This window comes from Watersipora subatra, chromosome 1 (assembly GCF_963576615.1).
Source record: "Watersipora subatra chromosome 1, tzWatSuba1.1, whole genome shotgun sequence".
Lineage (NCBI taxonomy): Eukaryota > Metazoa > Bryozoa > Gymnolaemata > Cheilostomatida > Watersiporidae > Watersipora > Watersipora subatra.
This window is the reverse complement of record NC_088708.1, coordinates 27,754,359-27,766,858: the sequence shown is the minus strand read 5'-3', so window position 1 is coordinate 27,766,858 and position 12,500 is coordinate 27,754,359. Positions and strand designations below refer to the sequence as shown.

The window sequence follows — 12,500 nt, the reverse complement described above, 5'->3', positions numbered from 1 at the left end:
CGGAGTATGAAAAATATGCTCAATTGGTAGCACTTGATCACCTATCAGATTTTCTACATCTGACCTGTTCTGGTCAAGCGGTGATATCCAACAACTATTAAGCATGGCTTTTACATCTCACCATATTTATTGTATTTATAACACTTGTACCCATATTAAATTTAGCAGAGATCAAGTAGTAAACTTGCCAAGCAGTTTACAAAATCACAGTTAAACGAAAGCCATGGCATTATGCTTACAACCTACTATAACAGACCAGCACAAGAAACGAAACCATTAAAGAGAATCATCAACCTACTGGTCCTCTGGAAGGAGGCCATCACACGCGATGGCTACTAGCCTCTCCCTCGCTGGATTGAATGACTCCTGCAAGGCCAAGGTCGACTGGTAGTACTCCACAGCCCGACTAAAATCGCCCTGCAATAATATTTCTTCGTAAAATATTCAAGTCATCTCGTTAATAAAGAAGCTCGTACACAAAAGACCTTTACAACCAAATGTAGAAAATGTGGCTAAACTAAGACAAACCTTTGTGGCATACATGTTGCCTATAGAGAAGTGAATAATATAGACATCAGGAGATGACTCCAAGGCTGCAAGGGCTACTTCCAAAGCATCATCTATGGCGCCGACATTGTGTAAGATGTTGGCGAGACTAAGGAGGGGAATGTGCTGAAATACAACAGGAGACAAAGCTTATAAAGAATTGATGATACAGCCAACATTGGAATGTTTTGAGAATGTTCATGCACTTTCAGTTCTGCAGAAATAAATGGTTGCCGATGCTGTGCTGCTGATAATTGGTTTAAACAAACATTTTTCTGAAGCTTATCACACCGAAGCAGAGCAACTGTTAGTCACATATTTCCTGTTACTGTACAACTGAAAGTCTTCTCTTTCCAATGAGCTAGAATGAAATATTTTAGAAATTTTTCTAAAACTTCATAGACTTATTAACTTCATTAAAAATTATTGTGATATTAATATTTTTGCCAATATAACATGGCGTTAATAAACTCACAGCATACCTACTTGTTTAGCAATGCAACATTCGACATAATTTTTGCTGTTCAGCTCTGCACCAAATGTTAAAAAAATTTGACAAACATAAGAACCGAGGTTATCTGTACGTGAATAGGACAGAAGCAACAAGAAAGCACCTAAAAATAAACCACCAAACATTATCTTTCATTCCTATAAAGCATCACACTCGAGAAAAAATCTATTAAAATATTTAGAGATAAGCCATATCAAATATAACATATCAGAGACCACCTCTGAACATTGGAAAGGTTGAGGGAATAGTAAGTACATATGCCATGAGTCTGAAAGGGTTAAAACAGCGAACTAAGCAAACAAATGAGAGACCAGTAAATATAAGAGTTAGTATACAGTCAGAGTCCATTTAATGTGTGACAATAAAATGAGCAAGACCAAAACGATTAACAAAACACAGTCCCCTGTGCTAATAGAACATCCTCAACACCATCAACTATCCCTGATATATAATATATATGATATGTTAAATTACATGACTAGTTATGATATTACACCAGGTTGCTACAGTTCATCGTATGCAATCACTAAACTCATTTCCACAGCTTATTAATCAGTTTGTCAGTATTATCAACCAGATTAGCCTGTGCACCCAACCATATGTAAATAGACACACAAATATTCCAATTCATTAACAATTGCAATACCAAATAATCACCGGCGGACATAATTTTATGCTTACAACTGTCTAACCAGGTACTCAAGTGCTGATGATCATTGTTATGTAGAGAAACCGATGTAGTCCTCATATTATATGTTTGCTAGTCAGCTCAAACGTGTCATCGCTGTCTTTTAATTATAGTAACGGGAGTTGGAGATCCATTCTGTGCAAACAACATGCGCATGCATATTTTTTTTCTGATAGATTCCTATTTGTAGGCTAAAATGGTTGAACACAAATTTCTAAAATAAATATGTTCCAAATTTTACCAGAGCGGTGTGCATTAAAGTTCAACCGAAGGAATGTTGCAGAGCCCATAGAACTTTAAAAAAATTGAGAGAGAAAATATGCTTTAAAACAGTTTTACATCTTGTAATTTACAGGCCTATAAGTATGTTAAGTGAAGGCTGGTAAAAACAGTGAAATAAAACTTTTAAAAATATTTATATTTAGATCATGTTGAATATTTAGATCATGTCTGTACGTTGGGTGAAAAGCATGAGAAGCAAATGATTATGCTGTAAGCAGCAATGAATTGGAAAGTCCAGAATTCACAATTGCTTCCAACAGCAAGAAGGTATGTAGGGTAAGCAGTAGATGCAAGGGCAGTATCTAACACTCTCTGCTTACCCGAGTCTCAGTTGGAGAATTCATTAGCGCCATTCGGAGACAGCTTATGGCTTTAGATACATGTCCTTCAACCCTCCAATAGAGCGCTCCGAGACAACCCAAAGCCCATGATGCAGGATTCTTAGCCAATGCCTTGCCAATTCTTATGCCATGCACATTGGAGGGCTCCAGCACAGGCCCCAAATTTTCTATTACCTGAAAGTAGGACTTCTATGAGTTTGCTCTATCTACGGGGAATGAACTTAAGCTATGGGATGTATCTACACAATAAAACTTACTACAATCAGCTTCTTATCCTTTTGATTTTGTGCAACACATAATATTGTTGCAGTTGTCGAGATTAGCACTCTAAATTGCTGACCTTTTAGGGAGCAATGAATCAGTTAGCGGTAAATGAGTCTTCTATTTCTCAGTGTTTGGGTACTAGAGCTTATCATACAGTGTTTGTGTACTAGAGTTCATCACTATATCATCATACAGCGTTTGCGAACAAGGCATATACAATACACACAATACCGTTTCTATAAACATGGAATATACGTGATATCTAAACCAGCAGACTGATGCATATAACAATAAGCAGAACAGCTACACCTACATCTCGAAGAGCGGGCTCTGGAGATGAATGAAGCTTGTCCTTATCTGCTATGCTTGGCAGGTGGTCAAACAAGGATACGCTTGCACCTGGAGTGGCCTCACAGATAGGCGCTACATCTTGTCCAGAATCGATGTCATCTTCCATATCTAGAAGCTCTCCAATTCTATAACATGCATAAAACTCAACGAGATGAAAAGACTGTGGGCTGAAATCAAACAGGACTTCTATAAACTAGATCTTAGCCATGAAGACTTTATAGAGGGCAACATTAGCAGCATTTTGACAACTTTTTATATAATGGAGAGATGCAACACCGGCAGTTCGACAAGCTCCTCTATGAAAATAAGAATCAAGCTAGTAGGAAAGAACTAATACATACTTGCTGTATGGTGAATGCTTGCCGGTGACGGAGAGCCAAGTCGAGGTAAAGGATTTGAAATCGATTGGCTGAAAGTCTTCACAGTCAGCTGTGGAGACTTTGAGGGTATACTGTGGCAGCATGACACCTGCAAAACATGCCACAGAACAATAATAGAGAGCTGTGTGTCGAGGTAGAAGATATTACAAGCAATAGTGACAGAAGAGATGTCTGGACCAGGGATGAATTCAATGAATACTAGTAAAACACTATTAAATTAGTTTGTTTCAGATGCATTTGGAGTGACCTCTCTCTGAACTAACCGCATTGACACCAACAGCACGAAACGCTGAAGATCATTGGAGAAAAATAGACTATTGAGCAATGCTAATACTAGAATCAGCCTTGCAATGATTAACCTGCAAAGCACAAGCATAATCTTGTCTTTTGTATAAATAAATTATTTTATGACACCTGTACTATAAATTGTATATATTTTTAGTCCATGTGTGTAATAAATTTACTTATACGGTATCACAATTTTAGTTTTCAATTGTATTATATCATTTAATAGTGAATGAGTTTTTATTTCAGATTAGTACCCTGCTAGTTCAATGTGTCATGGAGATTGACAGATGTAATAACTATACATACAATTAATATAAAATGCTGGAAGGCAATCAATTGGCGCAGGTGTTAGTGTCGGTCTATCATGATAAAAGTTGAGAGCTTGAATCCCATACAAAGCAATCTTTTTTCCAGCCTCCCACCATGGCTTCGGACGAACGGAGCTTTTATTATGATGAAGATTGGACCACTTCCTTTTAGTGCACTATGAATTCTGTTTTGAAAATATTCGCTGACAATCAGTGAGCCAATCACAGCACAGTGGCTAGCGTAAATATTAGGACTCCTTATACACACGATTATGCACGGGTTTACCACTGGCCTCAGTCGCAATGCAAACAACAGCTACATATTTGTCATGGAACTCTCTCTACACTTTTAGTGTACTTCAGCCTTAAAACTTCAAAAACACTAACAGCGATTATGGTCATGCAATGCAGCAAAAGTAGCATAAGAGTGTGACCATTTCAAGCAATCTAATTATAGTTCAAGTAGGAGGAGTCATCCAAATAAATGTAATTCATTAAGCTTTCAGATGGTCTGACAGCTAAAACTAGGAATTTAGTCACAGGCCTATGCATAGCAAAATTTGAGTCCAAAATAATAAGAAAATTTACACTTTTATTTTGTAGTAGTGTTCTCACTGAAGATATTGAAATAGAAAGCTCACATTTTCTGCATTCCACTTTCAATAAAAGTGAGAGAAAAACCAGCTCGTTATGAATCAAGAGATATAACCTCGAGGCTGCGGCTCCTTCCAAACTCATTGAGATACATTTTAATTAAATCACAAATTACTTCATTATCAAGTACATATTATGAAGCTAAAAGATTTTGCCAAGAAGTCTAGTCTACACTCAGCAGAATTTGTATGTCTATTATGTAAGCAATCACATTCAAAGTGATATCCTAAAAACATGATGTGTAAATAAAAGTATGTAACTGACTCGTTTAAAAAAATATAAACAATCTTGCTGAGTTAGAACAGAATTAGCATAACCACCTGATTTTTTCATTTTCTGATGGATCCTAGCATAAATTTACAGAAATTTAAAGAATTTGTTGAATGTTTTCAAACACAAATGATCTATCCATATTCTAAATGAAGTGGGAATGGCATATATATGATACCTGCATATGAGAACATAATATATCTAGAGAATTAAAAATCTGAGGAAGCCTGAATCTAAGGAAATAAATAAATAAGAAACACTCACTAGTCCGTGGTTTCACACCAGGGAGTTCAATCTGATCAGGAGAGGCATCTTTTTTACTGAAGCACCTGATGTGATCTTTCTCCTCAGTTGTCACACAGACGATATCTGCAACAAGACTACCTTTTATTCCAGCCAGCCCTGAGAAGCCTCGCAGTATACCAATATAAAACAAAGGGTATTATACAATGCTAATGGCGAATAAGGAAACAAAGAACGATGATGTGGAATTGTCTGTATAATGGGAGAGGATAAATCTCACCAAATCAATGGTAAAAGTTTAGTGAGTCGGTATGAGAATTTATGAGCAACTCATTTTTATCTATGCATATTTTTTATTGCTGCAGTATAAGCTCAGTAAATGAAACTGCTGAATTGATGGCTTTTCATAAACAAACAATAATAATAATTTATTTTAATTGTTTATTTGTTCTAAATATTATCAAGTTGATGTTTCCATGATGTACCGATTAACAACAGAAATTTAAAAAAAACGAGTTATTACAATTATAAAAACAGTTCATGTCGCCACCTAAACTGTTTTGAATATTTTATAAAAACAACACAAAATAATTCGTAATTTATAGCCAGCATCAATTGAAATGCAGTATTCACATGTATGTCAAGCAAAGATCTAGACATATGTGGGAAGCCACAAAATTCTAATCTCTTTTCATATTTACAAGGCTCAAAATTACAAGTTATGTATATTAGAACTACCCTAAAATATCTCCTTGTCTGATCAAGTGGAGTACATCTGTTACTAAACCATAATTTGGAAGAATGTGTTGAATAGTCCAAGTACGTAATCCCTGACTGTTCTGAGACACGAGGCTAAAGTTACTGGTTAACTTACCAGATAACCGTCTATTGTGGAACTTATCAGACCAAACCATAGACACAAAATACAGCCGCTCATCAGCATTGGTTAACGCTAACACTGCCGACAGAGTTAGCTGATAAAACCAGATTACAAAGGATTGAGTAGAATTGAGTCAGGAGCCACATATGGCAGACAGTAATTAACGCAATTGAAACAAACATCAACAGGGCAACAAAGAGAAATGTGAAAAAAACCACTCAAGAACAGACAACTCTCGAGATGACCAGGCCACATCTAAGGCAATGATATTCTATACTTTAACCACAACTTAGTCTAAAAGGCCTACTGGCTAGGTTATGGCCATATTCTGACATTAGATTCTTGATGAAGCTATAACAAACAACAAGAGTAAATGGACCTACAGACCAAAGCCCACCAGACACGCTATGCACCACTAATAATATATATGGTGTGAGTGATTAGCTTTAAAGATGCATGTCAATCCAAACATGGACAGTACGATGACAAACACCCTAATCCACCGGTTCTCAAGACAACCAGTGCAACCAACTATGACTAAAAGCGGCTTAATCGAACTGCTCTGAAAAAATTAAAAACCTAGAATAGGTATATTTTTTGGTTTTTGTTGAATTTTATTTGTGTTAGCTAGTTTGTGGTTGACACACACTTGACTGCCAAAACTTATTACCCGAGAAGCGATGCGAGGAGTTGTCTCCAGTAGCTGCTATTCAACTCATGTGGTCATTAGACATTTTATGTATTTATATTCAAGTGCCTGACTAGGAAACAAAAGGTATGCAATGTGGTTAGATTGCCAGGAAGGATATCTGAATGCAAATCTGCTCACATTGCCAAACAAACAATGCAGGCTACACTGCCGAGGCAACTCCAAATAGCGCTCTGCTAAGAGGTGTGACATTTTTACATTTCAGAAGCCAATCTATCTTTAGTAGAAACTTTTAGATCTGATCCTTGAGGTAAACAATGGAGAGTAATCCAAACATGAGAGCACTGTGAACCCCATAACCCTCTCAGGCAATCAATGATTTACTCGCAAATAATGCCTGTGAACCGATGTATCAGACAATTTCTGCTTGAATCTGCCAATAAGAAAAGCTGTAACTGATTTCACCCTTCACCGAATGATATCTGGTCTTGCATTAGAATATCCAGTCAAGGATGGCTACCATAAACAGTAGAAATTGTTAGAAACTGCAACATTTGTTAAGCAGGAAACAGCTACAGATAAGAGCACAACCATGTTTCCACCATGAATGGCAGTAAGTTGCCTTGAGAGACGGAAAAGAAAGCTTGTCATGTTACAATCAAGTAGATCACAATGCGAAATAACGAAACAACGTCAACAAACTTTTACCATCCCGCAGCCGCTCTTCCACTAGCCACGAGTTGTGGTGCTCTACCGTTTTTATCACATTTGCTGTTTGAAAGAAGCTAACAATGTCTAAAATATGGCATAAGTATACTGAACGTCTGACAAATCAAAACATCTGTCAGATCAAGACATTCTGAGCTAAGAAACATTTAACAACTCAGAATAGCATATTACACATTTCATATTTACTGGACACTTAACAGTAGTAGACGTCATGGTACTCCATTCAATGACATCATGACTCATGGCACCAGACATTCAATGACATGACTCATCGCACAAAAAATGCAATGGCACCATTACCATGACACCAGACATTCAATGACATGACTCATGGCACAAGACATGTGATGACACCATCACTCATGACACCAGACATTCAATGACACCATGACTCATGACACCAGACATTCAATGACACCATGACTCATGACACCAGACATTCAATGACACCATAACTCATGACACCAGACATTCAATGACACCATGACTCATGGCACAAAACATGCAATGGCACCATTACCATGACACCAGACATTCAATGACATGACTCATGGCACAAAACATGCAATGGCACAGTTACCATGACACCAGACATTCAATGACATGACTCGTGGCACAAGACATGCAATGGCACCATTACCATGATACCAAACATTCAATGATATGACTCATGGCACAATACATGTGATGACACCATGACTTATGACACCAGACATCCAATGACACTAGACATTCAATGACATCATGACTCATGGTACTGCCATTTAATGACACCATGACCAATGACACCATACATTCAATAACACCATAACTCATGACATCAGACATTCAATGACACCATGAATTATGACACTAGACATCCAATGACACCATGACACTAGACATTCAATGACATCATGACTCATGGTACTGCCATTTAATGACACCATGACCAATGACACCATACATTCAATAACACCATAACTCATGGCAACAGACATTCAATGACACCATGAAAAGAAGAACTAGACATTTAATGTCAATAGACGTCTAACAACACTAGATCTATACTGACCCTAGGCATCTATTAGGTACAGAAAGCCAAATGTCATGGATACTCAGCAACAGATACAAGCTATAGACAATCAATAGTAACAGCATTTAACTACCTTTGTAAATGTAAAACCTTAGACTTCTTCTAGCATAGATGCATATCGCATTGTCACTTAGGTAGACACAGAGACAGTAGAACTGCCTCGCTGTTCATCAAACTTGTGGAACATGCCAATATCTTATAGAGCACCATGCTAAGAATTTAGAAGCAGCTATTTTTATAATATGAAACACTGCCAGCACACCTGCTGTTGGGCCAATATTTCCTAACAGTAGACTCGCCCAGAATGAGTGCAAACCCTTACCTACAAAGCCTTCTAGTTCATCTAGCTCTCCCGTACTCTTAGATCTCAGTCTATCATAAAGGTTTTCCTCATCATCAATCATGAGCTCTCCTGCTGCCTGTCGTTCATCAATGAATTGCAGAAGTTCTGTCAACACTTTCTCTAAATGATCTATCTTGTGCATCTGCGTGAAAAATGGAAAATAGACAGGTAAAAAAAGTAAGGCAAGTAGGCAGAGGAGAGTCGTAGCTTATACAACCGCTGGTAATAAGACTAGCGACAGGTAGAAACAAGTGATAAATGTAATGATCTTGGTGCATATATTTGAGGGCTTATTGCGAATAGCAGATTTTGGGCAACACTGAAGTATTGCTTGAAGGTCGATCCATGACCAGAATCAAACTAAAGAGTTTCTTTAATGTACTTCAGCTACATAAATGGTAGGCATATTTTCCTTCATCGACTAAAATATGCTTAATTCTAAAATCATGAAAATTCACTGTGTTGTCCACATTGTGTCATCTTGGTCCCACAACATTACCTACACCGTAACCACTTATTAATGATATGAGTTCATTAATCTCCCTATTGGAACTATTTTAAATAGTATATGACCGATGCCTGCGACCTTGTGCACCAGTAGATTAGTGCATCACAGTATTGCTACTACTAACACTTAGTACTATTATATTATAGTATTGCTAGATAATCAAGAGACAACTCTTAATTCTAACAATCATTACCGCAAAAAATTGTGAAAAAACAACAGAACCATAACTATAAACTACCATAAACCATAACTATAAACTACCATAAACCATAACTATAAACTACCATAAACCATAACTATAAACTACCATAAACCATAACTATAAACTACCATAAACCATAACTATAAACTACCATAAACCATAACTATAAACTACCATAAACCATAACTATAAACTACCATAAACCATAACTATAAACTACCATAAACCATAACTATAAACTACCATAAACCATAACTATAAACTACCATAAACCATAACTATAAACTACCATAAACCATAACTATAAACTACCAATAACCTTAACTATAAACTACCACACGGAGAATGTCTCAACAGAACAGACTACAACAAAACTTTAATTCCGCTGAGCTAGCATCTCAATATATTTTTATTAAGAGCAAAAATACATGTAATACCATTTTTGCTTAACCATAGTACATACAAAATAGATATATTTCAAGGTCACACAAATACATAAATAACTCCCTCCTTACAATGAGTCATATGTATGACAGCGTGAGTATCAGACGGAAATTATTTTTGCTTGATTGGAAAAGGCCTAAAAGTCATAACACTAAAGAAAGCTAGTTGGCAGAAACATTACATTGTTGCCAACACTATGATGAGATAAAAGAGCCCACAACATTCATACAAGTACACTAGATGAATGCCCGGCATTGCGCAGATAATAAAACTTTTTTACACAGAAAATTTACTTTCAATCAACATATACCATTCTAAATTTTAAATAAAGATGTTTGTTTATTTCTCTGTACCGTGTTTATTTCTGTGTACTGTGCTTATTTCTGTGTACCGTGTTTATTTCTGTGCAATTCAAACTGTAGCGACTGCAATGCCTACTGCAGCTCTATACTGATTGCAACAGTCGTGCTGCCCGTGTGAGTTTAAGCATTTTTTCTGGTCAAAAGTTCTAGTATAATGCTAGCTGAAATGTTTAGCGTGAAGCCATGAAAGATTGGCATGTGTAGTGAGTATGTGCACAATTTATTCTATAGTATAGCCAGTTGGACAGTGTAGTGTGCTGGATATATACCTGTCCACAGAACTGGAGGATCCAAGTTTAAATCCAGTGCATAACGGATTTTTCATTTTTAAAACTCTGTTGCTATAACTGGACATACAAAAAGACAAACAAACACTGAGATTTATATAGATTGGTGGGATTAATACCTACATTTGAGGTAAATGCAGAGTCTGTACATCCTAGCCTTTCTCCATCCTTCAGTATATAACATTCTCCCTCCTTGACCTCTATTTCCTCATCAGGTCTGACAAAAAGCATTCGCTGAGTCCACTTGTCTGAAGAGATAGCTTTAATCTTTATGCAAGGGGTTGTCCCTGGCTAAAGTTCATAGAAAAAGTCATTAGATCATGATCTAAATGAAATTCTGTTCCCAACTACCATCCTGAAAAAAGCACATCTGCCCAACCAATTTGTCATGAAACATTCAACATGAAAACAAAATATTATTGAAAAAAGAGTATCATGCACACCTTGTGCACTATATGTTCACAATCATCTCCTGAACAAAGGCCACTTGCTTTGTGAAATTCCTTCATTGCATCAGCTTCAGTAGGGTTCAGATTGTTATTCTTCCTAAGAAACCCTCCTAAACTTAGGAACTCTGCAAGAATAAACAATATTTTACCAGCAGTATCTCTACGATTTGAGTTACTAAAGCAAACTGCTCAGAAACTAAGTAGTAATAGCGTAAGCCCTTAAGCAGTCTCAACTAAGCAAGGACATTTATGCTATGAAATGTTTTGCACTACGACGCACCAAATTCAACCACCTTCAATAGTTGCACATAAAACTTGACCCACCCCATGAAGGACCCCCATTCCCTAAGAGATCACCCATTATGGGCATCTGCACATAGAGTGCTCTAAAGGTAGCGAAGCACATGCCACAATTTTGGCCGCTGTATCACAGTTGCTCTAAAAAAATAAAATTCTTGAATATGCCAAAAGAGGATTCCAAACTATTAGTTTGGAAAATCAAAATACAAATGTAAAAGAGAAATTGAAAAGATTTGCTTCACTTGAAAGAACTAGTCTATGATACAGTACACGATAATAAGTCAGTATTAGATGGTTTCTACTTATTGACATTTATTTATCATCTACTTGAATATTTAGTTTTAATTTATAAATTCATTTACATTTGCTGTACCGACCACGAGCTTCTCGTAACTTGCCGGTGGAAAGCCCAGCCAAAACTTTTCCCTAAGTATTGTGTCAGAGTCAGCTATGTCAATGAAAGCCCACCGACGCCTCAAACATCTGCACAGCATAACAAAATCTTAATCAACTAAAAACAATAAAACGCTCAGAATAGTCGATTAATGCCGAATGCCATTGTATACCAGCAGAGCTGATAGTAGGTATGGGAGCAGCATCAAGATAGCAGAGCCTCACGTTATGAAAGATATGTCTAGGGGATATTTAGGGAAAGCTAGTGAGATATGCAGGAAATGTTAAGGTGTAGAAACAGCCAAGCATGGAGAATTAGTTGAGTGACATAAAAACCTATGACTAACAAGGAGTAAGCAGACGAGACTATCTTACTTCGGATCACAGTTAGGTTGGGTATCATACCAGCCCCATCTCTTGCTGTAATGGGACACTGACTATTAAAATCGACAAGTAGAAGAGCACCCTAAAAGGTTAGATGCCGTGCTGTTGTCCAGAAAGGCTGCATGAGACTGCAATTATTACTTATTATCATCTTCTAGGACCAACAGACAGGGTCAGCAACTCGGTCACATAGCAGACCTGAATCTACAGTTGTTAAATGAAACGCGAGGGGGCTTGTCGGCATCATGATTGAGCCCAGAATGCAAAATAAATTGTTAAAATGCTCTTAGCCCGCGTCATAAAAGAAGTTGTGTGCTCCTTGCCTTTTTAGATTATAAAACGCTTGTAATCATGGTTAGACAACCAGAT

At 37.0% G+C, this 12,500-nt stretch overlaps 1 protein-coding gene across 1 annotated transcript in view; it reads right to left on the bottom strand.

Annotated features, from left to right (window-relative positions):
* Positions 1 to 3: 3 nt before the first annotated feature.
* The window catches only part of LOC137385766 (tetratricopeptide repeat protein 17-like), a 28,578-nt gene continuing 16,081 nt past the window's right edge, over positions 4 to 12,500 (bottom strand). The window contains exons 19-28 of the mRNA XM_068072317.1: positions 12,123 to 12,167; positions 11,049 to 11,179; positions 10,729 to 10,896; positions 8,782 to 8,944; positions 5,148 to 5,252; positions 3,325 to 3,451; positions 2,946 to 3,108; positions 2,348 to 2,542; positions 529 to 672; positions 4 to 417 (exon numbers count right to left, since the gene is read on the bottom strand). Of these exons, the coding sequence (XP_067928418.1) occupies positions 295 to 417; positions 529 to 672; positions 2,348 to 2,542; positions 2,946 to 3,108; positions 3,325 to 3,451; positions 5,148 to 5,252; positions 8,782 to 8,944; positions 10,729 to 10,896; positions 11,049 to 11,179; positions 12,123 to 12,167 (1,364 nt within the window). The 3' untranslated portion in view covers positions 4 to 294. The remainder of the gene's footprint in view (positions 418 to 528; positions 673 to 2,347; positions 2,543 to 2,945; positions 3,109 to 3,324; positions 3,452 to 5,147; positions 5,253 to 8,781; positions 8,945 to 10,728; positions 10,897 to 11,048; positions 11,180 to 12,122; positions 12,168 to 12,500) is intronic.